The 26,967-nt window shown below is 44.5% G+C and overlaps 3 protein-coding genes across 7 annotated transcripts in view; 2 read left to right on the forward strand and 1 right to left on the reverse strand.

Annotated features, from left to right (window-relative positions):
• The window catches only part of DDX42 (DEAD-box helicase 42), a 38,184-nt gene extending 23,389 nt beyond the window's left edge, over positions 1-14,795 (forward strand). For all 3 annotated transcript variants that reach the window (XM_058561354.1, XM_058561353.1, XM_058561355.1), the window contains 12 exons: positions 1,437-1,541; positions 3,267-3,386; positions 4,262-4,438; positions 5,042-5,170; positions 5,794-5,893; positions 6,484-6,531; positions 7,046-7,143; positions 8,005-8,281; positions 9,289-9,515; positions 11,050-11,160; positions 12,415-12,516; positions 13,199-14,795. In XM_058561354.1, the coding sequence (XP_058417337.1) occupies positions 1,437-1,541; positions 3,267-3,386; positions 4,262-4,438; positions 5,042-5,170; positions 5,794-5,893; positions 6,484-6,531; positions 7,046-7,143; positions 8,005-8,281; positions 9,289-9,515; positions 11,050-11,160; positions 12,415-12,516; positions 13,199-13,891 (2,187 nt within the window). In that variant the 3' untranslated portion in view covers positions 13,892-14,795. The remainder of the gene's footprint in view (positions 1-1,436; positions 1,542-3,266; positions 3,387-4,261; positions 4,439-5,041; positions 5,171-5,793; positions 5,894-6,483; positions 6,532-7,045; positions 7,144-8,004; positions 8,282-9,288; positions 9,516-11,049; positions 11,161-12,414; positions 12,517-13,198) is intronic.
• On the reverse strand, positions 14,264-22,287 carry FTSJ3 (FtsJ RNA 2'-O-methyltransferase 3). The gene is made up of 21 exons (XM_058561356.1): positions 22,112-22,287; positions 21,893-21,985; positions 21,620-21,725; positions 21,295-21,341; positions 21,093-21,172; positions 20,565-20,664; positions 20,272-20,466; positions 20,076-20,191; positions 19,857-19,961; positions 19,669-19,769; positions 19,361-19,441; positions 19,130-19,279; positions 18,857-18,992; positions 17,490-17,668; positions 17,217-17,340; positions 16,879-17,138; positions 16,506-16,594; positions 16,302-16,401; positions 16,007-16,190; positions 15,628-15,722; positions 14,264-15,542 (listed from the first exon to the last, which is right to left on the reverse strand). Exons 2-21 carry the CDS (start codon positions 21,957-21,959, stop codon positions 15,350-15,352), a joined length of 2,508 nt encoding a protein of 835 aa, XP_058417339.1. The 5' UTR covers positions 21,960-21,985; positions 22,112-22,287; the 3' UTR covers positions 14,264-15,349.
• Positions 22,288-22,484: 197 nt separating this feature from the next.
• On the forward strand, positions 22,485-26,967 carry PSMC5 (proteasome 26S subunit, ATPase 5). 3 transcript variants are annotated; one of them, XM_058561359.1, is made up of 12 exons: positions 22,485-22,571; positions 23,128-23,199; positions 24,452-24,521; positions 24,849-24,946; positions 25,113-25,169; positions 25,248-25,478; positions 25,771-25,897; positions 26,003-26,193; positions 26,289-26,387; positions 26,470-26,580; positions 26,673-26,759; positions 26,866-26,967. In XM_058561359.1, the coding sequence occupies exons 1-12, from the start codon at positions 22,548-22,550 to the stop codon at positions 26,917-26,919; spliced, it is 1,221 nt and encodes a 406-aa protein (XP_058417342.1). In that variant the 5' UTR covers positions 22,485-22,547; the 3' UTR covers positions 26,920-26,967. The 3 variants fall into 3 exon arrangements, with proteins under 3 accessions (XP_058417342.1, XP_058417341.1, XP_058417344.1); XM_058561358.1 differs by lacking the exon at positions 22,485-22,571 and adding an exon at positions 22,613-22,633; XM_058561361.1 differs by lacking the exon at positions 22,485-22,571 and adding an exon at positions 22,764-22,956.

Raw genomic sequence — 26,967 nt, forward strand, 5'->3', positions numbered from 1 at the left:
TTTACATGTGACAGATGTGAAACTGATCTAGGAGGAAGCATCCATGATAAAGGGTGAAAATCCAATAAGGAAAAACACAAATACTTGAAATAGTCATCTAATAAAATGTTTGAGATACTTGGCACAAAGCATTCAAACTTCATCATCACACTGGGGTATCCCACACTTGTCCTAATGTAATGGGCACTCTGCCAGGAGAGACAGGATACCCCTTCTGCCTATAAGTAGCTTTCTTGACATTAATTTTTTTTTTTGACACAAAAAGATATGTATGTAAAGATATTTACATATTTCTATGTAAAATTTGTAAACAAAGACAAAAATTCTTGCCCTCATGGAGTTTCCATTCTAATAAAAAGTTAGAAGAGAACTAAAGAAAATCCTGTTATAGCTTAGTGCAGCATTATGGTAAGCGTAACAAAAGGTCCTGCCTATTAATGATGCCAAAGGGAAACTTTTAAAACTTTCTTTTTGTTGATAGTATCATAGAAAGATAATTAATTGTAAGCTGTATCCAGAATTATGAAATTTTTGACTATCAAAGGCATAAATTCTCCTTAAAAAATGTTCATTGTAGACATATTGTGTTATCAAAAAGAGAATCATTTAGCCAAATTCATATGTGGTGATATGTTTTGTATTCTTAGTACAGTAAGCTATGAAAAGAGTAGCAGAAATGACTTCTTCCCTCTTTGGAATTGGAAATGCTTGGTCATACATTTTTTTTAAAGTTACGTAAACATTTCCATGTTTTTAAAAAGAAGAGAACTCTCTCTGAAGGCAGAGCTCTCCCTAAAGGAAATACTAGAAATGTTTTTTTATTTTTATTTTTATTTTTTTTTGTAATTTTATTTATTTATTTTTTCCCCCAAAGCCCCAGTAGATAGTTGTATGTCATAGTTGCACATCCTTCTAGTTGCTGTATGTGAGATGCGGCCTCAGCATGGCCGGAGAAGCGGTGCGTCGGTGCGCACCCGGGATCTGAACCCTGGGCCGCCAGCAGCGGAGCGCTCGCACTTAACCGCTAAGCCACCAGGCCGGCCCTAGAAATGTTTTTAAATGCTTAGAGCTAGGTGAACAGCTTACTCCAAAACATATTTAAATGTTATACAGTGGAATATTTTCTTTCAATACTTGTCCTCTGAGGCCTTTGGCATTGTAGAGAGTCTTTAGTCTGCATCGAGGTTGTTCAAATCTGAGGACTCCTTAAGAGTCTCTTTAGGAAATATGTTGGTGTTTATATTGAAAATGGGAATAGGAAAAGATACTGGCTGTACTTTTGGGATGTGTGTCATGAATAAGTGAATTCCTTTGTTGTCTCTAGCTGGTTCTGGCTTTATTTGTGTAATATTTGTAAAAGATGATTTTACATTAAAATCAAACTTACAGGCTTGACTCTTGAATTCTAGACTAACTTTGAATAATTGGACCTGCAGATTGACTATCCACCATTTGAAAAAAATTTTTACAATGAGCATGAAGAGATAACCAACCTCACCCCACAGCAGCTAATAGATCTCCGGCATAAGCTCAATCTTCGGGTAAGTCAACCATTAAGCCAGTTATTTTTATATTAGTGTTAATTTGTCCAGGGTTAGTATTATTGCTTAACCAAACTAAAATAGCCTTGAATTTCTTTTTTAATGGTCCCTGAACTGTCTTTGATAGAGTAATAATTATGTCCCTTGGGCTCATGTCTCTTGATTTTATTGTTTTAGTCTTCCAGCTATTTTAGGATAGGATTGTTTGGGTTTTTTTTTCTTTCATGTGACATACATGAATGCTATATATGTTCAGTCAACTTGTATGTTGTGTTGGAACAGTAAGCCATTGTGACCTTAAAATTAATCAGCAAGTATTTCTGCAGTGAGTACCATGTGTTAAGAGCTATGTTGGGTGGGCTAGAGCAGAAAGGTAGGAGTCCCCATCTTCAGGAAGAAGAGACAAGATTAATAGAGGTGAACAATAGGTGAAGTCTTAGAATATTTCAAAATTAAGATACACTTCTCAAATTATATACAGCACAGTTTTTTTTTTAATTAGGGGAAGAAATTAACCCTTTTAAAAATATGCAGCACTAATTTCAGAATAATAGTTTAAATTGTCCACCAAAAAGTATTGGGTTGCACACATTGGCCTCATTGTTTAGGGTGCTGCTAGATGTTAGTTAAGTGAAATACACACAGATAATAACAGTGATATCTGCTCTGATGTGGACAACTCTGTGGCTTATGTCTGCCTTACCAGTTGCTGCGTGGTTTGAACTTCTGTTTTCCAAAAGGGAGGGTGTGTGTGTGTGTACACACTTGTCTGTTTTGCAAGAAGTGTGTCGTCCCCCCCCCCCCCCCAATTTTAAGTGAAATCCTGATTGGAAATATCAGCATCACTGGAGAAGCATTGAAAGGTTACCTCTGTTGGAGTCAACATGGAGATTATAAGCCCCATTCTTCTCCTGGGTGCAGTTCAAACAATGCTTGACAGTAGCTGGACCATCACTAAGTGGGATGTTAACTCTTTAGGCATAACTGAAAATGGAGACGGTAGATAATATCTTTGTAATCAGTGGCTTTAGGCATGTCTTTATGGAGCTCATTTGCATTGTTCGTTTTATTATGAGAGTAAACTTTTTTGTTCTACCATCTGGTTAAGTTATGCAAAATGGCAAAAAACGAACATTCATTGAGCAATATTTCTTTTATTTGTTATGAGAAAACTAATTTTGATTTAAGAGATTTCTAGGCACTTAATCATTTTAAATCCTATGACAGTTATTTCAGGAATATTTATCATGGAATTTTGTTTTGGATTTTTTTTTTTTTTTTTTTTTTTTGGTGAGGAAGATTAGCCCTGAGCTGACATCTGTTGCCAATCCTCCTCTTTTTGCTGAGGAGGATTGGCCCTGGGCTAACGTCTCTGCCCATCTTTTTCCACTTTTTATGTGAGAGGCCTGCCACAGCATGGCTTGATAAGCAGTGCGTAGGTCCGTGCCCAGGATCTGAACCCATGAACCCCGGGCCGCCAAAGCAGAGCGTGCAAACTTAACCACTATGCCACCAGGCTAGCCCCTATCATGAAGTTTTTTATATCAGGTTTCTAGGTCTGTTATTTGAGTTTTACCTTTTCAAACAATGTATGCTTTTGGCTACAGACTTGTATTTTCACTTCTTCATACTCAAGCTAAATGCTATCTACAGCTAAATACTGTGGAGCTTCCAATGCTATTTATTTTAAAGTATGTCATTCCTGGGAGTTGTCTTTATCTCTAGGTCTCTGGTGCTGCACCTCCTAGGCCAGGAAGTAGTTTTGCTCATTTTGGGTTTGATGAACAACTTATGCACCAGATTCGGAAATCTGAGTACACACAGCCCACTCCAATACAGTGCCAGGTAAGTAAAACATAATGAAAGAAAAATGAAGTAGAATGGCATTCAGTGACGATATTTATTTACAAGCAAGTCAGAGCACTAAAACAGTGTTTAGGGCAGAACTGTATTGACATGGATGGGTGTCCAAATAGTTCCTCTGTGGCTTAGTCTTCAGTTTTTGCTTTAATTAAGGGGAAAAAAAGGACATACATGAAATCCAAGAGTATTTTTGAAACCTTTAAAAATTAAAGAGCAGAAGTGAATTATTTACCACTCTGAGAAGTTGCTAAGGGGCTGGGAAATGTTCTTTTGTTTCTGATACATGTCTTAAAAATATGACCTGAAGAAAAAATAGTTCATTAGGCCTAAACTTAAGAAAAAAGATTTATGTGTGAACAAATTTAGCACTGTCAGTGACTAGGATTCCTGTGTCCATGACCTGAAAATTCTCATTTATAACTGAAAATAATAGCTTCTGTTTCCCATTTATGTACAGAATTTATTCATTCCTACACAGAAAATGAAAATTTTCTATATATGGTTGAGATAGTCTGTACTTTCTCAAGGGGACAAAATTTTTAAAGTTTTAGCAACCAGCTTACATTATAAATTGCAACTTTTCATTTCTATATTTCAAGCAAAATGGAGTCATTAATGTTTTGTAAATGGTGGCTGATCCACATGAAGAGAATGATAATATTTTTCCCTATAAATCAAGAAGTTTATGAGAAGGCCAGATATTTTTCGTTATACCATAGCCACTATACATAGCCCAAGATATTTTTGGTCCATTGGAAATGAATGTCATTAATAATCATTTGCCCTTCCCCAGGATTTCCTTCAGTACATCTTTAAAATTGAAAGTTTAGAGTGGATATACTTTTTTTTCTCTCTAGGGTGTGCCGGTGGCATTAAGTGGTAGAGACATGATTGGTATTGCCAAAACAGGCAGTGGAAAAACTGCAGCCTTCATCTGGCCCATGTTGATTCATATAATGGATCAGAAGGAACTGGAACCAGGTGATGGACCAATTGCAGTGATTGTGTGTCCTACGAGGGAGCTTTGCCAGCAGGTATGTACTTTGTGTAGAATGCCCCCTTCCAAATGTGAACTAGCAAGGGACTAGCCAGTCAAGTGGGTAGAATCATCAGGAAAGTTTTCTTTTTAAATTGTGGTGAAATACACCTAAAATTTACCATCTTAACCATTTTTAAGTGTACAATTCAGTGGCGTTAAGTATATTCACGTTGTGCTACCAGGAAACTTTTGGAAAATATTATGTTATATATTTTCTATATAACCAAATACACAATTTACCCTAAAAACTGTTTTAAAAGAAAAAAATATGATATGGGAATTGTTTGTATTGTAAGTTCCCAGTGTTTTCCTCCTGGGTTAATTCATTTTGCTTGGTAGAAAGGCAATGTCAGGGTCAAGAAGAGAAGTGAAAAAAAAGAATAATTAAGACAAGATTTTAGATAGCCTGTTGAGATGTAATAATGCTACTCTATTCATTTACTTCATGAATAAAATTGTGATTTTAAAGCATTTTCTGGCTTTTGATTTTCTATGACATCATGTTCTGTGTGTTTTTCAGAACTCCCTTTTGGGTTGTGACAGAGGTATCTGTTAGTGTCACAGTTTGTTAATATTTATTATGTCAACAACTTTATAGATTCATGCAGAATGTAAGCGGTTTGGGAAAGCTTATAATCTTCGATCAGTGGCTGTGTATGGAGGAGGGAGCATGTGGGAGCAGGCCAAGGCCCTTCAGGAAGGGGCAGAAATTGTTGTGTGTACCCCAGTAAGTATGTCTTGGGTTTAAATGGCCTTTTAGCCTCTCTTGGTATGGAAAAAATGGGTAGTTATTAGAGGGAATTCCCCCTAAAATGTGGTAAACGAGGGTTGAGAATACCTTCGTGAATGACAGTCTGTGGCTTTTGTTTAATTTTGATTGGTTGACTAAAATAGCAGTCCAATAAGATTCTCTGACATGTATATTAATAGCTACAAATTCCCGTCTATTTCAAGTAGTTTTTCTTATGCTTTCTTAGTAAATGGATCTGTGGTTACTGAGAACATCAACAAAGATATTCAGAGTATGATCAGAACTGCCTAGAAGAACTTAGTCTAAACATTAAAACCCATCAATAAGGCTTTAAATTAGGTCATTTCAGAATGCCTCACAAAAATAGATCTGGCCATTTTCCCACAATTTAAATCACAATTAATGTAAAGGAAGAATCTAATTGAGTTTTCAAAATTTGTACTCTCTTGGGCTCTAGTGCATGAAGTCTGAGGCTGTCAGACCAGTGTCTGTTATAGGCTAAGAGGGGGGTTATTAGCACTTTTTCCAGGAGCACAACTCCAGAAAGTTCTTGTAAATGCCTTTAATTATATTTACCATTCATTTTCTGGATCTCATAGGGTCGACTGATTGATCATGTGAAGAAGAAAGCTACCAATCTTCAAAGAGTCTCTTACCTTGTGTTTGATGAAGCAGATCGAATGTTTGACATGGGATTTGGTATGCTTTGAATACCAGTTTCTTCTGTCTTGGTCCTCATGATGTTAGCTTTTTCCGTGTCTTTCTACACATGTTTTTTTCCTGCATGAGAGAAGCTAAAAATTCTTCTGGATAGAGTTAGACTGTAGAGATATAGCTAAGACGTAACTATTTTTAGGAGTTCTCTCAGGAAAAGTGTTAGGCTTGATTGGGTAGAGGACTTTGGGAAGTGCCTTTGTATATAGGGGAAATATTTTCTCTATGCTGTATTTTTATTCACATGCCTTTGATTATGGAGGGCAAGGTGTATGTTCTTAGGTAGGTGATGTCATATCATTCAAGTTCCTTTGCTTTCCTGTCCTCTTGACTTACCCAGCTGTGTGAAAATTCTAAATAACTATCTTTATTGACTGGAACACCACTGGGCCTAGCCCAGCTGGGTGGAGGGTAAGTGTTTCTGAGTTTCATACTGAATGATAGGTCTGAGTTTCAAAATTTCCTTAATTCTTATAACCTCTCATATGAAGATTTTTACTAAAATGACTTTTTCCAGGCATCCCCGACTGTAGTACAGAGTTATATTATTAATTTTACTGTTCTGCTTCTTCCAGAGTACCAGGTGCGGTCCATAGCAAGTCATGTCCGTCCTGACAGACAGAGTATGTATGAAGCAATTTTATTAAGCCACATTTGTACTCAGAATAAACACCTATTTATTTTATAAGCACTCATAGTTATGACAGCAAAAATGATCATGTGTTTATGATGAGAACCATAAAGGGGGAAATAATGGCAGTTTATCTGAGCTGGACAGGACTTTAGAGATCATCAGATACAACTGAGTTGATTTTATAGATGATAAAACCAAGGCTGAGAATTAAATGACTTGTCCCAATTTATAAAGTTGTATCAGTGAGTAGAGGCAATGCGCAGTGCAGGTCTGCTGATTTGAAGTCGAGAGCCTTTTTCTAAACCATGCTGACAGCCCCTGTTTTAACTGAAAATGTATAAAAGTAGAATAAGGGCAAATCTTTTTCCTTAGTGAATCAATTTTTAAACTAAATTTAAGTTCTAGGGGTTTATTTAAAAAAACAGTAATTCTGAATGTCATTAGGAAACTTAGTGGGTATTTGAAAACGAAATCATACTGTTTCTTTTTTACTTTACCTGTAGCTCTCTTATTCAGTGCAACTTTTCGGAAAAAGATTGAAAAACTGGCCAGAGACATCCTGATTGACCCTATTCGTGTGGTGCAGGGAGATATTGGAGAGGTAACCCGAAGCAGGGCTGGATGGGACCCCAACAGGTTATTTCTCATATTATGGAGACATGGAATTAATGTCTCACAAAAAAATTGTTGCGTATTTACAGATAAGGCAACGTTTCAGATTTGCTTTAAAAAACACAAAGCGGGATAGTGGAAACAAGCTTGGCAAGATGTTGGTAATTGTTGAAGCTGGGTGATGGGTACATGGGAGTTGATTGTGTCCATTTCACTTTTTTTGAATGTTTAAAATTTTTCTATAATAAAAAATTAAAAAAGAAACCTTTTTGGCAGGAAAAAGGCAAGCTTTGCCAGTTAGGATGGAACTGACATTTTAATCATGGGAGAAGGCCTGCACAGCATGGAGTGGGGTGACTTGAAAGGCCTGGTGAAATGAGTTAAGGTTTTTTTTCTTACCTGTACTGTGCCCTATGTGGAAAATTTATCTGAATTGTGATTTGGCATTCAATTAAGGCTGCCTTGAGAATTCCTTAAGTTGCTTGCCACGTTTATTATTAAAGAAAGTTCTGTGCAGTTAGCATTTTGACATTGCCTGCTTTTCATTTTTGAGTGCCTTCTATGTGCATATATGAATTGTACTAGGAACAGTGAGTAGGAAGGACAGAAAAGGAGCTTACTTTATGAGGAATAATCTGATAGGTATATAAAAAAGTATTGCGAAGTATTGGGGCTTACAAATTAGTTAGGTATATGTACACATCAGCGGAGTTGGAGAGCCCAGTGATTTGAGAAGAACAGAAGTTTTGAGCTGCACTTACTGAAGGAAGGCCCAAGGTCTGTCTGGTCCTTGTTCAGATCCCCTGTGGCACAAATGTCACAATCATCTGTTTCATTTCATCCTTTTCAGGCAAATGAAGATGTGACACAGATTGTGGAGATTCTCCATTCTGGGCCTAGTAAATGGAACTGGCTTACCCGGCGTCTGGTGGAATTTACCTCTTCAGGGAGTGTCCTCCTGTTTGTTACTAAAAAAGCCAATGCTGAAGAGCTAGCCAATAACCTTAAGCAGGAGGGTCATAATCTTGGGCTGCTTCATGGAGACATGGATCAGAGTGAAAGAAACAAGGTCATTTCAGACTTTAAGAAAAAGGACATCCCAGTCCTGGTGGCCACTGATGTTGCAGGTAGAGTATGAATTTCCCCAGTAACTTTAGGCTCCTGTGTTGTAAGATTGCCCTGTCTTGCTGTATAAGACCTGTGATACTTGAGCAGGCTGATCGAAGGCACTCTGCTGGCCTGGCAGGCCACGCCCATGGAGCAGCAGTTCCCAGCATAGTGATCGCATCCTGGAGCTCTGGCTACCACCTCTCACTTAATGTTTCTCTCTAAAAAAAAGAATCTCTGCAGTTGGAAGACACTTGAGAAGAAAATTGTTGAGGCAGTTACATCATAGGCTGTGCCCTTGTTGTGTGTCTGAATATAATAGATATCTTACATTGATTATTTAGTTGGGCATACTTCACTCAAGATCAGAAAATTTTTTTTTTTTCCCGTGAAGAAGACCAGCCCTGAGCTAACATCCGTTGTCAGTCTTCCTCTTTTTGCTGAGGAAGATTGGCCCTGGGCTAACATCCATGCCCATCTTCCTCTATTTTATGTGGGATGCCGCCACGGCGTGGCTTGATGAGCGGTGCATGAGTCCGCACCCAGGATCCGAACCTGCTGACCCCGGGCCGCTGAAGCAGAGAGCACGAATTTAACCACTGCTCCACCAGGCCGGCCTCCAGAAAATTTTTTCAAGTATAACTTTTGGCTTTGTTCTGCTGAGTTTTAATAGTTACTCTTTAAAACTGATATTTTCTCCCAGAAAGGAGATAATTTCGTAGCTTCAAGGCACATTTGATGCTGGTTTTAATTTTTTTAAATATTTCTGATGCAAGAGAGAGGCCATGGCAAGTTATTGATGACAGAAGATATACGTCCTTTACACTAGACGGCCCAACATCATAGAATCTACACTAGTGGCATTTGTTGTAGAAGGGTAACTTAAATGCCTGTATTTCAGCTCACCAAACCATGCACTTTGCCTAGGTAAGAGAAATGTGTGTTCTTAGAGGGTTAGCATTTTGGTTTACTTTGATCTTTTGACTCCTAATGAAGAATAAAAGAACTTGGTTGTTTTTTATTCCAGCCCGTGGTCTGGACATTCCTTCAATTAAGACTGTCATTAACTATGATGTGGCACGAGACATTGATACTCATACTCATAGGATTGGCCGCACAGGACGAGCGGGTGAGAAAGGCGTGGCCTATACCTTGCTGACCCCCAAGGACAGCAATTTTGCTGGTGACCTTGTCCGAAACTTGGAAGGAGCCAATCAACATGTTTCTAAGGAACTCCTAGATCTGGCAATGCAGGTGAGGGGCTGGGCACACTTCACATTGTTCTGGCTTATGAAACTAATTGAAAAAAATTCAAGAAACCTGAGGCAGATAACAGAAACATGACAAGAAAGTTGGGGGAGGAGAGTGGGGGCAGCACTTATGAGGTACAGGTTGGTATTGTAGGACATTAAAATTCATCTGATCTGTTTTCTCATCCTCTCAGCAACATCTGTGTTGAAAAGCTGTTCCTTTCTTTGGCTAAAATCTGTCCCTCTGAAATTTCTACCTGCTTGCCCCTTAGCACACTTGTGAATAAATTTAATCTCAAAGATGACTACTATTCTCCTTGCTGCCCTTCCCCCAGTCTTTTCTTTTGGGGGCTAAAAATGTGTGATGTCTTAAAAAACAATATATTTAACTATTCCTCATAGACTTAGATGTCAGACCTTTGACACAGTCATTACTATTACTAGTCCAGAACTGATGAGTGAGGCATTCTACCGAATTCAGTCTTGAGTTTGTCTTACTAAGTGCAGTCCCCAGATTACAAATGGGTTCAAGATACACGTTCTGATGGTAGAGACTTAAGTGTTTTTTAAATTCATAGCCAGCCTACAAAACTGTTAACCCCTAATGCAGCCTACAAAACTGTTAACCCCTAATGCAGTTGTAGTATGGTACTGCCCATGCTTCAGGTCCTGGGAGTAAAGGACCTGCATTGCAGGAGAAAGTAGAATAATGTTTCCTTCCCTTTCCTGGGTAGGGAGAGCCAGTTCTAAACTCAGTTTTTGAACAAGATACATTTTATCTTTGGCATTTTTCTGCATCTCTTTTTGTGCCTCAGGTTTCCTGTGCTCTCAGACTGTCATCAGCTTCCCTGATCAGCACCTTTCCGAAGCCTGTCCTACCTCTCAAATACTTTACTTTGACTGTTAATGTGTGAATGTCAGACAAAGCTCTAACCTCCCCCAGAGATGACTGCATTCTGAAGAGAATGTGAATAAATCTAATTAGTAGTATTTTAGCAGTGATCAAGTTCCATGAAAACATTTAGGCTCTTGTGGGTAAATCAGATTTTCAGTTATATGACTGCCAGTCCTGGGCATCTGCCCCTAGAGTCGATTAAACCTCACTTCACACAGCTTTTGTCTTTCACTTCTGAACCCACCAATTCTTTAAAAGCCCCAAATTTTTATGTCCAGTGGTATGTACAGATTGAGAAATAGAAGATAAATTCATTTTCCTCAAGGAAGTTAGAAGTGGCCAGAGTAAATGCCCTGCGTTTGAGGCTTATCTAACCGCTTTGCTTCCTGGAGGCCCTGAAGGAAGGAGCAGTAAAGGAAGCCTTACATAAGGATCTCAGCCTCCTAACAAATTTGGTGGATTTAACTACCAAAAAGAAGCTCATCTGTAGTTCCTGTAAATAGTTCTTCCCTTGCCATAAATACATTGGCTAAAGATGAAGCAAAAAGTTCTTCCCTCCCACTTAGTTTCCTTTTTGATCTTATCCTCTTCCTCTGGCTGCATCTTCCTCCCCTGGCTTAACCTTGACTTGTGTTTAATGCAGAATGCCTGGTTTCGGAAATCCCGCTTCAAAGGAGGGAAAGGCAAAAAGCTGAACATTGGCGGAGGAGGCCTAGGCTACAGGGAGCGGCCTGGCCTAGGCTCTGAGAATGCGGTGAGTCCAGACTACAGTAGTGCCCTTGGGGCTGGTCCTGAGTCCTTTATGACTTGAGGATTATTCTTGTCTACCTGAGAAAGCCTCAGTGAGTTCAGAACCCTATCTAGAAGGAAACTTGTGTTTAATCTGCTGATTTGAGTCAATAGAATGCTGGTTGTTAATGTCGTGAATGTTTCTTCAGTGTTCTTCAATGTTTCTATTGAAGAAGCCCCTACGTGTACTTGGCTGACTAGGCATACTCAGGAAATCAATCAGTCTAGATTAGCAGTAGTTCTCAAATTATGGTTCCTGCACCAGCAGCAAATGTAAACTCATGCCCTACACTAGACCTGGCTAATGAGAAACTGGAAGTGGGGGTCAGCGGTCTTTTTTTACAAGCCCTCCAACACTGGCCTAGAGCCTGCTGCTGGGAAGACATTGCCATAGGGTCACTCTGTAAACGCTAGCATATCTTGTAACTAAACTCAGGGATGATTCCCACACTCTGGGAAGTTGCCTCAGAGAGAGATGAGAGCTCCCTTTTCTCACAAACCACATAACAAAAGCTCCCCCTGACTGGCTTTCTTAACTGCCTGTTTTCCTGTCACTTTGATTCCTAAGCCAAGGAAGAAAGCTGCCAGCCTACACTTCTGGAGCATTTTATTTAACTTGGTGTCCTTGATAAATAAATAATCTGTTCCCACATGACAGTAACGATGATGATGATGGTGATGCAGATGACACAGATAGCGATAGCTAATATTGAGCACTTAATGTGTGGCAGGGCCATTCCAAGCAGTCTTGCAATATTCCAAGCAGTATTCACTTGGTCTTCACAACCACCCAATGAGAGTAAATACAGATAATGAAACTGAGGCACCCAGGGTTATACACTGGTAAGTGTTGAAGCTGAGGTTCAGAGCCTGAAGGGTCATGCATGTGCTCTATTGCCTTGTGGCCTTTTCATCTTTAACATAATTTTTATGTTTGTGTGTATAAATAATACCACAAGATTAGCTTTGGGCATAATCTGACCTCATTTCAGATTTTTAGGGTTATTTCCTAGAAATAAAATTACTGGGTTGAAAGGCATAAACGTTTTTAAGTGATTTTTCATTGCTGCACCTTTTCTCACAAAACATAAGTAACTTTCTAAAAATATCTGGTTCCCATTGTAGCTCCCACTTCAGTTTTCAGTATATTGATGCCCAGTCTGTGGCGGTGAGCTTCGTTACCTATTCCTCCATCCTCGTGGGTATGTTTATTTTTTAGGACCGAGGAAATAACAACAATGTAATGAGCAATTATGAGGCCTACAAGCCCTCCACAGGAGCCATGGGAGATCGGCTGACGGCAATGAAAGCAGCTTTCCAGGTCTGAAATTAAGCATTTAGCTAAAAGAGCGTCCAACAGTATCTCTTGGGCAGTGATGAGGGGGCCTGGTCTTCCTGAGATGGTCTGTGCTTGTAGGCTCGATGCTGGATTTAGGGCCTTCTCACTGCTTTCCGTTTTGAATGAAAACTTAACCATAGCTTACCTAGAAATGCAGGTGTAGAGGGAAGAGAAACCCCTCTTGCTGGTTATCTACTTCAGTCACACCCAGAGCCGGAGACCATTGTACTGCAGCAGAATTGGTGTTCCCTCCCTGCCTCAACAGCCTACAATGTTGCCCACCTCCAAGGCTATTATAATCTGGTTGAGAGCAACTGCCATTTTTGGCTAAGTCAGGTTTGATTCACTCTCTCTTGGGAACTCTGAACCCATTTTTCTTCTACACCTACCCCTTCAGTGAGCTAGCTGGCATCCAATTAACTAGCTGGGCCTTAATTTACACGTTTTATCTGTCTCCAGACTGATGTGTCACTTAGGTCCCGAGATTTATTTTTTTCATTAATGGAGCACAGAAACCACAGGATTGTGGAGTCATCAGGATGCTAAAGTCACAGTGCCAAGATAGCGTCGCGTTTCTGTGTACTTTATCATTGCCGAGGTTTTATATTCAAGTTTCTTGAACTTACTATATCTTACCTACTCCTATTGTCTCTTTCTCTTTTAGTCACAGTACAAGAGTCACTTCGTTGCTGCTAGCTTAAGCAACCAGAAGGCTGGAAGCTCTGCTGCTGGGGCAAGTGGATGGACTAGTGCAGGGAGCTTGAATTCTGTTCCAACAAATTCAGCCCAACAGGGCCATAACAGTCCTGATAGCCCCATTGCCAGTGCCGCCAAGGGCATCCCAGGCTTTGGCAATACTGGGAACCTCAGCAGTGCCCCAGTGACCTACCCTTCTACTGGAGTCCAGGGAGTCAACAACACAGCTTCAGGGAATAACAGCCGAGAAGGGATTGGGGGTGGCAATGGGAAAAGAGAGAGATATACTGAGAACCGAGGTGGCAGCCGTCACAGTCATGGAGAGAGCGGCAATCGGCATGGTGATAGCCCACGTCATGGGGATGGTGGTCGCCATGGAGACGGATACCGCTACCCAGAAAGCGGCAGCCGTCATGCTGATGGCCATCGTCATGGGGAGAACAGGCATGGAGGAGGTGGAGGCCGACACGGGGAGAGCCGAGCTGCAAATGATGGTCGGAATGGTGAAAGCAGGAAAGAAGGTTGTAACCGTGAGAGCAAGATGGACCCCAAGGTGGACAGCAGCAAGATGGACAAGATGGACAGCAAGACAGATAAGACAGCTGATGGCTTCGCTGTGCCTGAACCACCCAAGCGCAAGAAAAGTCGGTGGGACAGTTAGAGGGTATGTGCTGAAGCGTGAAATTGATTCTTTAATTTTATTTTTAGAAAGATTTTTTGGTAAGTAGGTGTCTCAGGGCTGGGTTGGGGCCCAAGGTGTAAGGACCCCCTGCCCTTAGTCAATGGCTGGAGCTTGGAGACAACTCCTTCATCTGGGTCATTTTTCGGGTGTTTTCTTGGGAAGCTGCTCTGGTCCTGGGAAGTGGTGAGAGCTGGGAAGCTTCTTTTGGCTATGGGTGAGTTGTCATGAGGTCAGTTGAGGATACCTTAGAAGAAAGGGCCTTATAGGGCACAAAACTCACTCTAGGTTTATATTATATGTAGTGTGTATTTTTTACTAAAATGTCATCTTTACAAACATCTACAAATAAAATTCTTAGCTGTGTGGCCAGGCAGTCCCCTTTTTAGGAGTTGGCTTCTGCAAACTCAATCCATTGAGCTGTTAAGGATGTTTGGGAAGCACTTTGGCTCTTCCAGACAGTTGCAGGGAAGGAGGTGTCTGATTCTAAGTGGGAGTCAATGCCCAGGTTCCCCAGCCAGGTTTGTATCCAGCCCTGAGATGGGAAGCACAGCTTGCCAGACTCAGAGCCGCTACGACTGAAGGCGAAAAGATGATCCTGGAAACAGGACAGCCCCAGGTCTGAGTGTTGCTAAATTAAAAAAAAAAAAACAAAAACCCAACAACAGCTTTTAAAGTGTCTTCTCCTTCTATTTCATTGTGTTTGTTTTTTAACTTGCCACAATGGTAGAAAAATCTTTTGCTGAAATGATTTTGATGATTTTTGTTCTATCTTGTTTATAAAAAGAAAAGAAATATACATACTTTGAATTTTGTGACTTTGTGAAGGTTTCTTTAAGATGTGCATTCCTTTCTGCTTGCTCTAGTAAATGTTTTACTACTGGGACCTGTTGATTGTTTGTTATTTCTACTTCACAATGAGTCAGTACATATTAAATATGATTTAGAACAGTGTAGCACATGGTGTGAACACCCAAATGTTTTTTGAGTTACCACTTACGGGGACTGTCAGAAAAGACATTTATCATTGTGGTTTTATTCATATGACAGTGGAAGAGGATAGGGGAAGACTTGAGAGGCCCACTTGTCCAGGAATAGACTACAACAAACACCACCCCAACACTGAATTTCCCCGTATGATTGCAAAAAGGCATGACTTTTCATCCACTACCCCACATTCTTCACAGAAGGGTTGTGGATCTGTTACAGCACCAACAGGACATTTCAGCAGTGCTTTAACAAGAGACCCTCCTTCAAGCCAGGAGGATGTCCTCACCACTCAGGACGATCATGTGAGTTCTAGGTACCCCACCTCACTGTCTTTTCAGACAACTGCGATGCAAGCAAACGTAGGGCTGGTACCAAGGAGGCCAGAGTAAGCAGCACTGAATGGCTCCCCCTCGACCTTACACTTCTTCTCAGAGGCCCAGGTGTCTCTGCTCACTTCCGCCTGTGTTTTTTCTTCTGCTCCTTCCGTTGCTGTGCTCTTTGGTCCTTTTTCATCCTTGAATCCACCACCCTGAAATGACCTCTGACTCCAGCTGGCCGGTGCACTTTGCGGCCCACACCTTTTTTGGCTACAACATAGGTGACTTGGCGCCTCTCCTTGCCAAGCCCAGCCTTCTTGTAGAGACTGTGTACATAGAAGAAGCAGGTTAGAGGCTTTCTGCTACTCTTTTTAACCCCATGTACCTTTGTTGGTGACCTCCCTCCATTACCTTCGAAGCTGTGCCACTTTCTCTCGTTCTGAGATGTCCACCGTGTTCACCACAGCTTCTGCCTTTTTCTTGGTTTGCTCCAGCTTCTTCAGCATCTGTTCAGTAATCTCAGTCAGGTTGACCCCTTCCCCACCTCTGCCCCATCCATCCCTAATCTCAGGCAGCATCTTTTTTTTTTTTTTTTTTTTTGGTGAGGAAGATTGTCTCTGAGCTAACATCTGTGCTAATCTTCCTGTTTTGTATGGGATGCTGCCACAGCACAGATGGATGAGTGGTATACAGGTCCGTGCCCGGGATCCAAACCCACGAACCTGGGCCGCTGAAGCAGTGTGTGCGAACTTAACCACTACGCCGCCAGGCCAGCCCCTCCACTTCTTACCCTCCGTTTCTTTCTGGCCTTAGCCTCAGCGACTTTTTTGATGGGACGTGCATTGATTTCCCGCCAGCGTTTCCGGTAATGCTCCACCTCCTTCTTATCAATAGGCAATTGCCGTATCCTGTGCTGCTTTTCCTCCTGCACAAACCACTCTGGAAGCTCCCCTTCATCCTCATTAAATGTATACCTAAGTGGAGAGAACATCAGCTCTAATAACCACTCCAGGCTTTCTAAAAAAGAAATCACCGACTTACCCACACACCCTGGGACACTGCTCATGCTTTTCTGGCCCCCTTACCGACTGAAGGAGTTATCTATGAGGTCTCTTTTGGCCTTTTTGGAAGAGGCAATAATAGCACCTAAAGCAAGGCCTTCAGGGTCCAGTATCCGATGTTTCACTAGAGAGGGAAGGAGAAAAGTCAAAGCTCAAAAGTCAAAGCTCAATTCATAACACTGAAACTTCTGTTGTTTTCTCCCATTCCACTAGGTAAAGAGCTCTCACCTGGGTCCTCAATAGGCACTATCTCAAACCCATCATCATCATCTGACTTAGGCCCACGCCTTCGCTTCTTACGGCGGTGTGGTTCCCAACTGTGGAAGACAGGAGGCCTGTGCATGAATGCATATTCTACCATTCCCCACACCACTCAGAGCCACTCCCACCTCACCTCAACCCTGGTTCCTAATTAAAACTGCTTGGGGAACTTACAGAAATCCTGCCACCCACGCTATACTGCAGACCACTTAAATTGAAATCATCAGTATTTTTAAAGCTCTCCATCTACAGCCAAGGTTGAAAACCCCCAACTTAGAAAGAAATGGTTAGAACCATTGCTTCCTCTTCACCCCTTCTCCCATCAGCTGCAACCACTCACCTCTCTCCAACCTCACTGCTACTGCTATCACTGTCTGAGCTGCCATCTCTTTGTTCTTCTCCAGGGCCAGTGGCAGCCTCTGTCTCTGAAGGAGCCTCTGCCCCCTTAGGGGCCTCATTCTGGCACCGGGGAGGTTTTCTCTCAGTCTTCAAACTGGAAGGTGGTGGTGGTTGCCCCTTCCGGCGGCTCTCGTACAACAGCTGGGCTTGACTGATCTCTAGGGCCTCATCAGCATCATCCTCAATCCCACTGAAGCCATCCTGTGACGGGGGGAATCTTCAGCCACCTTCTCCCAGGGAATGCCACTTCCCTGTCTGTCTTGGTCCCCAGCCTCTTACCTTTGAGAACCACAGGTTGGCTTGTTCTTCCTGCAGTACTGCCTTTTCCTCCAATGGCACCAGCAGTGGATTGTCTTCCTCCTCCTCCTCCTCTTTATCATCTTCCACTTCAGCAAATTGTACACTGTAGACCCAAGGGAAGTGGATGGAGGGTCACTGCCCTGAAGGACTTGCTCCCCCTACTCCCTCTGGTAATAACCTGCCACCGTTTCTGCTTCAGGACTTAAGCTGAAAGAGTTAGCATTCCCTCCTGTACACACTCACGCCCCTTACCGCTTTTGGTCCTTTAGACTCGGAGGTCCTCTGGCTCCTGCCAGCTCCTCTGGATCCAGGTCACTATCCAGGGATGCATCATCGTCCTCAACATCTGATACATAGATGTCATCTCTTGGCAGATCGGACAGAAATGTGTCTGCAGCACTCATATCCCCTTGTGTTACTTTCTCTAACAACTGAGGTTTGACGGGGAAACAAGTCAAGGTTACTTACACAAACACACTGCTTTTTTTTCTGTGTCCATTAACTTAGTTTATCCTCAGCAACTAAGAAATACACTGTGGCAAATACATTATCTCCTTTTACAGGCAGGGAAGTAAGGGGGATAAGTGTTTAAAACATCCCATTCTAGGCCAGCTCACTGATCTATCCCACTCAGTCTTCAATGGTAGCAGAGATAGGTTTACAGGAAAGGACCCCACAGCCTAAACTTAAACTTGTGTCAAAACTTAAAATGTTCTAAAACGTTGGTTTTTCTTAAAAAATTACTCTCAGAAGGTACCTCATCAACTTGAGAATGATATGAACTACAATTTTGTTTCCACTGAATAAAGGAGCCCAGGCAATGTACATCTAACAGGAAGAATTGTTTCACTTATAAACCAATTGTCAACCTCAAAATCTATTTTCCTCATGGAAAAGACGGCTACTATTTCTTGAGTGTTTATCACATACCAGGGATTACACCTAACCATCTTTTTTATTCCTCCCAAAAACCCTTGTAGGTAGGTTCTATTATTCTCTTATATAGATGAGGAAACAGACCAAGAATGGATAAATGGTACTCTGCTCCAGGACCACTTGTGCTCTACTGCCTCTCCTGTACAAGATGACCTGGTTTTGCATTCCCACACAAGAGCAACGAGCTCATTTTGTTTGTGACACTGCTTTTATCAGGAAAAGTAGGTTCTCCAGTATTTGGTAGAAAGCACCATCCAGTAGCCTAGCGTAGCAAGGTGTTAACTTGATCTCAGTGAACTGAAGGAGGTTGTTCCTCTCTGAGAGAGACCCTCCATCATTCATGCTAGTAACCCAGGTACCTTGGCTGCATCTTCTATAACCTAAGCTTCTTACGAAGTGCCTCTTGGATATAATATTCTAATTCTACGAGAGTAAATCTATGTTACGGTCATAAATCTTCCTGATTTCATCATTATAGATATATGTTCCTTCCAGGCCTTTGAGACAAAAGGCTCTGGTTTTTTTCCCAGTCTCCTCTCACCAAGTCATTTCATGGGTGAAGACCACAACCGTGAGCCATTACTATTCAGCACACTTTAAAAAAAAAGACATCCAGTGCCCCCCACCTCCAAATATTCAAACAGATCCTCCTATCGCTTCACTCTGCCCCAACTCCACCTCACCTGGTGACCCCGGATGGTACGCAGGGAGAACATGCCAGTGTCGCCCTCATCTGCAATGGAAACCCCAGGCAGATCCATCTTTAGCTCCACACGTTCCCGCTGCTTTCTCTGCTCACGCAGCAGCTTCTTTTTCTTCCTGAGGTAATGAGTTGAGGGATTAAGCCTACCCAGCTCTGAAGATTCCCTATCCATGCCTTCATTCTCTTCCCCCATCTTCACACACTGAGGAACTCTGGGGGGGGTTTCCCCAAGCTCTTCTCCAGCTCCTCTCACCTCTTTAATTCCGCCACCTCCTGGGCCTTCATCTCTGCCAGAGTCCGGTTCAGTTGTTCCTCCTCCTCCTCCTCCTTGGAGGGCTGCCTCACGGTCCCGCCTGTTGACTCCTCCTCATCACCTTCTTCCTCTTCCTCTCCCGAGCTGAGGCTAACAAAACATTCCAAGGAATTTGTTTATTTTCCCAGACACCTCCCGTCAACACCTACTGTGGTTTAGTTTCCTCCTCACCTGATGTCCAGGGCCTTTGCTTGCTCTTTCAGCTTCTTGGCCACATATCGCCGAAGCTTCGTTCTCCAGTTCAGTAGGGACCTGACCCAGAAATACCATTACTGACCTTACTGGCTCCCTTTGTCCTTGCCCCTTCCTCTGTTTTAGGTCCAGATTTCACTCTTGAGCCACATAAACCCTAGGGCTCAGGCCTCCACCCCAAACCTCTAACAGCGGCATCCTGTTCCCAAAGATTCAACGTCATGGTCTTGAAAGGCCTTTCCCTGCCTTCAGAGTTCCTAGCACCTACACCTGCTCCCACCACATACCTAAGCTCCTTGCGCCCCAGCACTTTGATGTCCTGACAGCACACCCGTATGTCCTCAGTGGTAGCTGGATGCTGTGCCAACTCTTCATCATCTAGAGAGATCTGTTTGGGAGGAGGGAAAGGAGTCAGGAGAGATTCTCAGGCCATGTTTCTGGGGCTCTCTTACACCCCTCAAGTTTGAGGACTCACCTCACTGGCTTTGGAGAGGAAGTCAACAGGGTTGGCAGCTCGGAGGAAGTCAGTGACTGAGGTACGGTGATAGAGAGTGAGGTCGCCCTCAGCATAGCCCTCAGCCTTAGGGAGGGAGATGAAGGTTAAGCAGTCCCTTCTGGGGTGTCTGTACAACCCACCAGGCCCAGCCTCCCTATAGTTCCAAGACTTGAGGGTGGGCCCATTTCCCAAACACACCTTTGGCTTCTTCTTAGTGACCAACTCAGTAACAGTCTTGGCCTGAACTTCAACCTCCTTGAAGGCAAATTTGGGGTCAAAGAATTTACTGTCAACCTTGTCAGGAGCCAGGAATCCTAAGATGATAGAACATATAAGAAAATGTGCTTTGGTAGTTGTGAGATGAAGTCAAGAGAAAGAAAGAAGTGATGCCCACCCTGGCAGACTACAAAGATCTCTGCAGATTCATGGCGGGAGGCTTGGGGCTTGGTGGCCTGGACACGGCGGAACAGCTGCTGGAAGATCCATAGTAGGGGCTGATAGTCACGGGAACGGAAAACCTTTGTAATGAAGCAGCCACCACGGGCCAGAAAATCACAAGCCAAACGCAGAGCCATCAGTGTCAAATGGGCTGTGGGAGACAGAGAGTTAGCTGAAGACCTCTGCAGTCTGAGAGGGCATGCCCACCTCCACCTCCACCCTTATCTCCATGCCCCCCACTCCCAGCACCTTGTGAGTAAGCATCGTGGACCCAGCTAGCCCCAACATTGGGGGCTCCATCATTAAGCACTACATCAACTTTCCAGGTCTTCAGCTCCTTCCTCAGGGCCTACAGAGAAGACAAAGTATTACAGCAAGAGAAACACAAGAATGGCTATGAATGGAGTCCCTGGTTCAGCCATTTGTCCACCCAGCCATTTGTTGAGTGCCCACTCAACAAATCCTGTGTCTGGCACAAGGGATACAATAATAAACAAAAATAACACTTCCCTGTATTCACAGAGCTTACAGCCTACTAGTGAGCCCACTGGAAAGGATTTCACTGCAATCTCTGCACTTCCTCCAATTCCAAACACCTCATTCCTGACTAAATAAAGGGTGGAGTGGACACTAGGCATATCACAGGGCTTGGCATACAGACATCTTTTGCATGCACTGCTCAAGGCATGGTAAACAGCAAAAATCGTGCCTTCAGGGAACTTGGGGTGAGAAGAGGAACAGACATGGATGTGTGCATATTAAGGGAACAGAGATTACCTGCCTACAGCGTTCTGTTGTGATGTCTTCCTGGAGTGTCACCACATTGGGAAGAGGCTTGATTGGAACCAGGTCCACTCCTGGAAGAAATCAGATCAGAGTATTCCAAAAGGCTGACTCAAGCAGGGACGAAGGAAATGCAGAACACAGTACCTCATACTCTGAGCCCCTAAAACACCCAGGAGAGCCACCTGTCACTCACCCACAATAAGGCTGGATACAGGCATAAACTTGGCAGCCACCTGCAGCCTATAAAAGAGAAACAAAGATTAAAATACCCGGCACCGTCCCTTTTCCTCCCTTGGCAATGTGATCTCTCACCCCCAGTGTTAGGAGCCTCTATCAAGTGCAGTGGCCAGAGAATGTCACACATACACGTTCCAAATCTTTCCTCTGCAGTCTAAGTTCTGGAAAGTATAAAAATTTGAGGTGGTATTACTGTATCCCTGCCCCAGTGCAACTCAGTCATCCAAGGCCAGAACCCAGACAGCTGCCACCAGGGGCGACAGGTGCCAGGTGTTACGCACCATCCCCCTGGCGCAGCACACAGGTCCAGCAAGGCTCGGGCTTTCTGCAGGAACTGAAAGCGGCGATTCAGCTGGATCAGCTTGAAAGCAGAGCGGGAACGGTAACCTGGGGGCAGCGACAAAATAATCAAGTTCGCGAACGCTCTCCCAGCGGGATTTCTGGGGCCTCACAACCCACCAACTCTTCTGCGGAAAAGAAACTCATTTTCGAAAAGGGAGGTGAACCGCCGATGGTCGCTCGCTCGCTCGCAGACGGCGCGAACCCCGACTCACCGGTCTCCTTCGCCAAGTGATAGAACTTATCCCGCCGGCTCTTCCCGATTTTGCCCTTTTTGCCCATGGTGGAAACGGGGAGTGTCACTCAGTCTGGGGAGAAAGTAGAACTTGGAACGTCTTTTTCCCGGAGCTCTACATTCCGCTTTCCGTTTCCCACTTGCCGTAGCAACCATACTCTGCGCCTTGCTCCACACCACTCAACCCTGCACCACTCACCTCCACCCAGCGCCGTTTTCAACCTCGTTGGAGCCGCACATGTAGGCAGCAAACGTACTTCCGCTTCTGCTTGCGCCGCTTGCGTCCCTGGCTCCAAGTTTTCCGCCATTTTGAGTGTGGCCATATAATTTTTTCTGTAACTACTCTCTCCCCAGGTCTTAAAAGCTGGAAATTGGGAAAACGAGAGAAGATTACCTGAACTAAAACAGAGTTTCTAGGGAGTAACATTTAGGAGTTCTGTGCCCTTTTCATCACCTTCCAATTCTCCTGACCGCGGGAAGCCCCTCCCATCACGGCCCCAGTTGTTATCGTCTCTCTGCACACTCCGCCCATTGACCCGGAACTCTTCTCCCGCGTCTGCGGTCTCCAAGCCCCTGCTTCTGCGCCTGCGCGCCAAGGCGGTTTGGCTGCCGGCGGTCTTCGCGGAAGAAAGAAGATGGCGCTTGACGGACCGGAGCAGGTATGGCGGCGGCGGCGGTCGGGCGGGGACCAGGGCTGGATGCGGAGCAGGCTGGATACGAGGTGGGCAGCGGGCCTGGGCAGGAGGGTCAGGTGGGTCGGGAGTGGGTGGACCAGTCCAGACGGGGCCCTGCCTGTGACCGGATCTGCTGTGTCAGCGCCGCCCCCAGTGGGTCAGGGCAGGGACGGGAGTGGAAGACACGGTGGAAGCGGAGTGAGTGAGAGGAGCGATGGGAGTGGGAACCGGCCCGGCCGCGAGTCGCAGGAAACGGAGCGCCCGTCCCTCTGCCTGGCTCCGCTTGTAGTAATAGTACTTCGAGTTTGTACGGCGCTTGATTCGGTACAAAGCGCTTCTGCTCTCTTGATTCTCCCGAAAGTCTTATGAGGTAGGCAGCATTCTCATTCTGTTTTTAGTTTAGTCATGGGGAAATGGAGGGTTCTGAAGAGATGGCGTGAGGGATTAGAACCCAGATCTTAAACCTCCAGAGTCCAAGCTGGAAGTGTCTTTATTCCTTGGATGTTTAGCCTGTTGTTTAGTAATTACTCTGTGTCTTCAGATGGAGCTGGAAGAGGGGAAGGCAGGCAGTGGACTCCGCCAGTATTATCTGTCCAAGATTGAAGAACTCCAGGTGAGGACAGACTCCAGAGGTCCAGAGGGAGCTAGAAGGGGGATGAAGGATTGATGGAGCAGATTTCTACAAATCCATCTAATTCCACTGGGGGCGCAGCGAAAGAAGTAACAAGCCAACGATATAAAGTATCTGAATTTGTCTCTTGTTCCCCTCAAATCCCACCCCTTTGAAGGTAATCAGTATTCACAGTTTGTTACACATCTTCAAGAGTCACATTTTAACAGAAAAGGTACCGCTAGCCAAAGGCCATTCCTTTTGGAAGAAGCCTGAATGGGAGGGTTCCTTATAAAAGGGAAGACAGATTCCGGAGATGAGATTTATCAGAGAGGGGTTGGGGCAGAGTGAGAGTGTGAGGAAAGATGGAATTGAGGAGTCTGGACAATGCTGATTCCATGGGACTGAATGAAAAGGAATTGGGCTACCCGGTGCTCTAGCCTAAAGAGGGAGCAGGGACCATAGAGATAAGGAAAATAACTAATTGGATGGAGGAAAGCCACAAGGAAAGTTTTTGAACTCTAGTTAACATTGGAGGTGTTATGTTTGGTTTATCATTTGTGAAATGCTTTTATGTGTTATTTCGTTTGTTCCTCATGGTAGTCCTGAAGAGAGGCAGGGTAGGTGATGCTATATTTACTTGTAGTTCGGTAACAGATCTAGACCTTTTAAGATTTTATTTATTTATTTCCCCCCAAAGCCCCAGTAGATAGTTGTATGTCATAGCTGCACATCCTTCCAGTTGATGTATGTGGGACGCGGCCTCAGCATGGCTGGAGAAGCGGCGCGTTGGTGCGCGCCCGGGATCCGAACCCCGGGCCGCCAGCAGCGGAGCGCGCGCACCTAACCGCTAAGCCACGGGGCCGGCCTGGATCTAGACCTTTTAAATGGCTTTCTTGAGCTTTACCTAGCTGTTAATTGGCAGCAGTGGGGCTAGAACTGAGGAGTATCTTCCCACTCTCCCATGTTAATGCCCTGCAAGAAATTGACTGCCTGAGCCAGCTGTAACTTTTCTCCATTAGGGCTTGTGATTCCTGGACCAGTGTTAGACCAGCAGCCTTTTTTGGTGGCTGCCCTAGGTTCCAGAGGGATTCTTGGAGGACAGGAAGGGTCATTAGGATCATATTGGAAAATCTGAAACAACATGCAGGTGCCCTGTGCTCTTCCCTCACTCAGCTCATAGCAGCCTATGAGGGTCTTGGCCAAGATCTTAACCTTGGACTATTTTCTGCCCTTTGTTTGTTGTCCTCCACAGCTAATTGTGAATGACAAGAGCCAAAATCTCCGGAGGCTGCAGGCACAGAGGAATGAGCTTAATGCAAAAGGTGAGAGTGGAAGGATGGGAAGGCTGCATGTGGGCAGTTTGTCTGAGGTCTGACTGTTCAGATCTCCCTGAAGTGAGTCTTCACATTGGTACTTATTGTTTTCTCCCAGTCCAAGGTGATACTTTGCACTGTTATACAGTTGTGCACATGCACATCTCTTTCTTGAGCCCCACTGTAATCTCCTTAAAGACATGAATTTTTACTTTCTTTTTGTGGCCTTCCCTTCAAAACTTTAAAATGGGGCTTAGTTCATGCATATCGAATTGAGTCGCGGGGGAGAGGAATACTAAAAAAGCTGGGTGACCACTATGTCTGTTTCGCATCTAGTTCGCCTGTTGCGGGAGGAGCTACAGCTGCTGCAGGAACAGGGCTCCTATGTGGGGGAAGTCGTCCGGGCCATGGATAAGAAGAAAGTGTTGGTTAAGGTAAAGGCAGCATGACTCCAGGGACCAGCCCATTGCCTACTGTATTTCCATAGCTTTGTGTGGAGGACACTGTTCTGTCATGTTATTCGAGGACTCATGGGTCTTCCTGGGTGAGGTTGGTGATTTGGTGGCTGTCAGGGAAAGTCACGACCCCTTGTGTCTTTAGGTACATCCTGAGGGCAAGTTTGTTGTGGACGTGGACAAGAACATTGACATCAATGATGTGAGTGCAGCAGGTGAGGTGGGAGGCTGGGGTCAGCACTCACCACACCACTTCCTGAAATCATCTCCCCTCGCCCAGGTGACACCCAACTGCCGAGTGGCTCTAAGAAATGACAGCTACACTCTGCACAAGATCCTGCCCAATAAGGTGGACCCACTGGTTTCATTGATGATGGTGGAGAAAGTGCCAGATTCAACTTACGAGATGATTGGTGGACTGGATAAGCAGATCAAGGAGATCAAAGAAGTGATCGAGCTGCCTGTTAAGCATCCTGAGCTCTTTGAAGCGCTGGGCATTGCACAACCCAAGGTGAGAAGCAGGGCCTCTGTGGGAGGGCTGTACTGTATACTTCCTGTCCCAGGCCAGACTGAGCACAGGGGTTGAGACAGACTACAGCCTACTTGAGCTGACCCTCCCCTCTAAAGAGGGGTTAGGGGAGAGATGTTGCCAGGGCACTGAGGTAGTTCAGATACAAGCTCCAGAAGGGACCGTAACATTCATTTTTTGTATCTCTAGCATCTAACATGGCATCTAGCACAGAGCAAGCCTTCAGTAATGAGGGGGCTGGCTTTCTGCCCTGAGTCCTGCTGTTTCTCTTTAGGGAGTGCTGCTGTATGGACCCCCAGGCACTGGGAAGACACTGCTGGCCCGGGCTGTGGCTCATCATACAGACTGTACCTTTATTCGTGTCTCTGGCTCTGAATTGGTACAGAAATTCATTGGGGAAGGTAAATCATGTGGCTAGAAACATGAAAACCAAGTGGAAGTGAAGGGGTGGAGGTGAAGGGTTGGGAGCTCATCAACTCCTTAATGCCAGCTTGGCCTCTGCACAGGGGCAAGAATGGTGAGGGAGCTGTTTGTCATGGCACGAGAACACGCTCCATCCATCATCTTCATGGACGAAATTGACTCCATTGGCTCCTCACGACTGGAGGGGGGTTCTGGAGGGGACAGTGAAGTACAGCGCACAATGCTGGAGCTGCTCAACCAGCTGGATGGCTTTGAGGCCACCAAGAATATCAAGGTATGGTGGCGTCTTAGGATGAGCCAAGGGAAGGGCCTGGGTGACCTGCAGCCTGAGGAAGGGCCTAGCTGATGCCACCCCCTTTCTCCACTCAGGTTATCATGGCTACTAATAGGATTGATATCCTGGACTCGGCGCTGCTTCGCCCAGGGCGCATCGACAGAAAAATTGAATTCCCACCCCCCAATGAGGAGGTTTGTGATGGGCAAGTGCTGGGAGTGGCTCTGGCTATGGGGGTAAGCTTTGGGGCTCAAACCCTTCCTCTCCCATCGCTAGGCCCGGCTGGACATTTTGAAGATCCATTCTCGGAAAATGAACCTGACTCGGGGGATCAACCTAAGAAAAATTGCTGAGCTCATGCCAGGAGCATCAGGGGCTGAAGTGAAGGTAATTGGAGTGCCCAAGGGAAAGGGGGCAGAAGCAGGAAGCTCTGGGTTCAAAGGCACAGCAATAGCGCCTGTCTTCCTTTCCCTTCTCAGGGCGTGTGCACTGAGGCTGGCATGTATGCCCTGCGGGAGCGGCGAGTCCATGTCACCCAGGAGGACTTTGAGATGGCAGTAGCCAAGGTAGAGGCCTCCATCTTTCCAGAAGCGTCTGCTGATGGTGGTTCTGGAGCAGTGGGGATAGGGCATGTGTTCACCCAGTTTATAACTTAATCCTCTCTCTCTCCAGGTCATGCAGAAAGATAGTGAGAAAAACATGTCCATCAAGAAGCTATGGAAGTAAGGTGGACATCCTTTGCGTGGATCCCTCCAATAAAGCTCTGCAAGACAA

This window comes from Diceros bicornis, chromosome 18 (assembly GCF_020826845.1).
Source record: "Diceros bicornis minor isolate mBicDic1 chromosome 18, mDicBic1.mat.cur, whole genome shotgun sequence".
NCBI lineage: Eukaryota > Metazoa > Chordata > Mammalia > Perissodactyla > Rhinocerotidae > Diceros > Diceros bicornis.

Bases quoted from the DNA above. Each gene is read 5' to 3' on its own strand.
- PSMC5 (XM_058561359.1), top strand. From the start codon at position 22,548: ATGGCGCTTGACGGACCGGAGCAG. The intron at 24,947-25,112 runs GTAAAGGCAGCA...TTGTGTCTTTAG, and splicing joins AGAAGAAAGTGTTGGTTAAG to GTACATCCTGAGGGCAAGTT. The intron at 25,479-25,770 runs GTGAGAAGCAGG...GTTTCTCTTTAG, and splicing joins TGGGCATTGCACAACCCAAG to GGAGTGCTGCTGTATGGACC.
- FTSJ3 (XM_058561356.1), bottom strand. From the start codon at position 21,959: ATGGGCAAAAAGGGCAAAATCGGGAAGAGCCGGCGGGATAAGTTCTAT. The intron at 20,192-20,271 runs GTGGGCATCACT...CTATCATCTTAG, and splicing joins GATCTTTGTAGTCTGCCAGG to GATTCCTGGCTCCTGACAAG. The intron at 16,191-16,301 runs GTAAGGGGGCCA...CTCTCCACTTAG, and splicing joins ATAGATAACTCCTTCAGTCG to GTATACATTTAATGAGGATG.